Source organism: Mitosporidium daphniae, assembly GCF_000760515.2.
Source record: "Mitosporidium daphniae strain UGP3 chromosome Unknown contig-237, whole genome shotgun sequence".
Lineage (NCBI taxonomy): Eukaryota > Fungi > Microsporidia > Mitosporidium > Mitosporidium daphniae.
The window spans coordinates 1-3,225 of NW_013546581.1; the positions used below are offsets into that span (position 1 = coordinate 1).

At 40.3% G+C, this 3,225-nt stretch overlaps 3 protein-coding genes across 3 annotated transcripts; 2 read left to right on the forward strand and 1 right to left on the reverse strand.

Annotated features, from left to right (window-relative positions):
- Positions 1-265, reverse strand: DI09_237p10 (uncharacterized protein; the record flags this gene model as incomplete). Its single annotated transcript, XM_013382937.1, has 2 exons — positions 1-153; positions 192-265. Coding segments are annotated over 2 exons (227 nt in total), but the record flags the coding sequence as incomplete, so codon positions are not given.
- A 671-nt stretch (positions 266-936) lies between these two features.
- DI09_237p20 (uncharacterized protein) lies at positions 937-1,788 on the forward strand (the record flags this gene model as incomplete). The annotated part of the gene is made up of 1 exon (XM_013382938.1): positions 937-1,788. The coding sequence occupies one exon, from the start codon at positions 937-939 to the stop codon at positions 1,786-1,788; it is 852 nt and encodes a 283-aa protein (XP_013238392.1).
- A 226-nt stretch (positions 1,789-2,014) lies between these two features.
- DI09_237p30 (uncharacterized protein) lies at positions 2,015-2,941 on the forward strand (the record flags this gene model as incomplete). Its single annotated transcript, XM_013382939.1, has 1 exon — positions 2,015-2,941. One exon carries the CDS (start codon positions 2,015-2,017, stop codon positions 2,939-2,941), a length of 927 nt encoding a protein of 308 aa, XP_013238393.1.
- Positions 2,942-3,225: the final 284 nt, after the last annotated feature.

Sequence of the window (3,225 nt, forward strand, 5' to 3'; positions counted from 1 at the left end):
AAACTATTTTCGTTGATGGGCTTACCTAAATCAATGCAAACCCTGAGCTGATATGGAATATCATGCTCTCTGATCTCTAAGATTCCATTTAAACCGGAATTCACGGTTCGAGCACGGCCCTTCAAAGATGCAGGTTCATAATTCAACTGGACTCTAAACATTACCCACACCAACTTCAATACATATTTGACTGTAACTCACGACTGTGATGATGTTGCTTATTGTTCGAAACGGCAGCAAGTAAGATGCGCTTAACTGATGACATGTCTTCAATGTTTCGAAAAAAGACCTTGATGTATGTCCTTCTACCAGAGGCCAAGTGGTTTTTCAAAGAAAGATCCWCTTTTTCTTCCTTTTCAATTTTTTCAACCAGATTTCCGAAACGCCTTTTTAGGAATTCAGAAGTCTCATGGAAGTTCTAAGCATAAGAAAAGCAGCTAACTCTGGCATAAATATAAAAATATGGCGAATAGATCAATTGGGATTTGAAGTAAAGGCCAGATTCTTCAAGAAAATATAGATGCAAGGCAGATCTTCCAGAAATCCATTCAGGATCTTTAATTAATGTCTGTGATAATAGGAACAAATAGAGGTACCGTCTGGATATTAATTAGCCAACCCCTTTTAGACGTGCTGCTTGAATGCTGGATGAATCCCATTTGTAGATCAATCGCATTAATTAGTGCATACTTGTCAAATAGGGCAATCGTTGGCTGTTGATTCTCGGCAGTAGCTAAAGATTGAAAGTCATCGTCATTTATTGGTGTATCTTCGGCATGGCTTTTTGTATGTTTAGAGGTTGTTTGGTTAGCTGTGTACCGATTTTTTGTATATCTTGTGGTACTGTACGATTTGGCCTTAAATTTAAGTCTTTGTCTACTATTTCGATTCATGCAAAAATTGGTCAATAAATTAAAATTATTGCAAATTTTTTCAATGAGCCATTCAAATCTTTCAGATCGATCAAGAATAAAGCAAGATGCACTTGCCAGATTATACGGCACAGGTATCGATCACCATGCTCAATCGCCGGTAAAACTTACCAGTCCTTTGATGTCGCCATTGGATCGAGCCCCATCATCTGGTACAAAAGTGAACCCCACGCCAAAGTTTTCAAACAAATTGCCTTTTATTAGAAAATCAGACAGAGCCTCGTTAAAAAGCCGAGTGGACGCCTCCATATCAAAGCTACATAAAGAACTTGCCGAAAAAACGCTTCTTGTGAGAAGCCAACAGGAAATCGATTCATATTCTAGCTATGTTCAACTTATGCGAGAAGATAAACAAAGAAAAGAGGCAACATTCAGAGGCCAGCTTACATCGGAAGAGCTTTTAGTTGATGATACAGACATTGATGGCGATGAGCTTGCTAAAAACGAATGGGAGCTAAGGGAGTTAGAAAGAATAGAGCGTGACCTTGCTATAGCACCCCAGCCTGCAGAAGAACATTCAAATGAACATGCGTCTGTTTCTGGTGAACAAGCACCAAAAACCAAATATCGATTTCTGCAAAAATATTACCATCAAGGAGCATTTTTTGCGGATGATTCTGACGGTATTCTTAGTAGAGATTATGATCTGCCTACTGAAAGTGATGCGGTTGATAAAACGGCACTTCCAGAGATCCTTCAGGTCCGTAATTTTGGAAAGCGGTCTCAATCGAAATGGAAGCATCTGAGCGCAGAAGATACAACGTCATTTGATGGTTATGGATGGTATCAAAAAAACGATCCCTTTGCAGAGTCTATGGCCTCCCGTATGGCAGGCCAAGAACACAAACGAAGTTAGCTTTCCCGATGTGTAGTGACCACTCGTTTTTGTTGGTTTGGATTTTAATATCAACCCGTTGGCGAGGAATTAATTTGCTGATTTACACGGCAAACTTTACTGCATCGCAGCCACATGTGATAATAAAAAGCGACCTTCTCAATTTCAAATACTAGACATAGGGTGGCAAGTAGCTAGCTAGGAGAGTATCAAAAATCGGATGTCAATGAAAGTTTTTTAAATTTAAATGCTATTCTTAGTGGGGCTTGGACTAGGGACAGAAAAGGATATTACCTTGCGAGGACTGGAGGCCATTCAATCAAGCTCGCTCATCCTATTGGAATCGTACACTTCGCTTATCGGTTGCATAGACTGGTCAGAGTCTTCCTATTCGACTTCACTTGCGGACTCAAGATCTATGAAATCTCTGGATACTCAGAGCGGATTTGTAAAGGCCCTAGAAAGACTTTCAGCACAATATGGCGGGAAATCAATCAGAATTGCCTCTAGATGGGAAATCGAATCTTCGAACGAGAATGCCGGATTCCTGCATGTGGCAAAAAAGGAAAATGTCGCCCTATTGGTAGTGGGCGATCCGCTATTTGCAACTACACACACAGATTTACTAGTAAGATGCAAAAGGGCATCTATCGCGTACCAAGTTATTCACAATGCATCTATAATGAATGCAGTTGGTTCTACTGGGATTTCGATGTATGCATTTGGGCCCTCAATTTCGGTTCCTTTTTTCACAGAAAATTGGCGTCCATATTCGTTTTATGAAAAACTGGAAAAGAATCTAGTCAACAAGGAGCAACATACGCTTCTTCTTCTTGACATAAAAGTAAAAGAGCCAACTGAGGAGGAGCTTGCTTGTGGCAGGGTTGAGAACCCAAAATCTTGGATCCCACCCTCTTTCATGAGTATTAGGGTAGCCATTGAACAGCTTTTTGAAGCAGAGTCGGTCATTAAAAGAGGAGTTGTTTCTTCATCCACATTGGCTGTTGGAATAGCCAGAGCAGGTCATTCTAGCCAATTAATTGCATCTGGAACCCTAACCCAATTAAGAGACTACGGTGATGCTTGGGGCGCGCCATTGCATGCCCTAGTTATTCCTGCAACTTCCCAGCTCCATGAACTTGAGTGGGATATGATTCGAAGCTTTTCTATTTAATTTATGCAGCTGATTGGCAGCAATCCCATCGTCTAAATTAAAACAACCAACTATCAAATTTATTTTCAAGTACCGAGCTATTCTGAAGGCAAACTCAGATACTGACTGCATTTCACAATCTATTTCAGATAAAGAAAAGAATCCACGTGCGCTTGATTTGATTGCTCGTGGCTTCATTCATAGTTTATGTTTCTCGGAATTTTAGTAATGATATCCCGTCTTTTAGCATGCTTCGTTTATCACACGAGCGCCATTGCTTATTCATAGATGTGAAATGCAGTCAG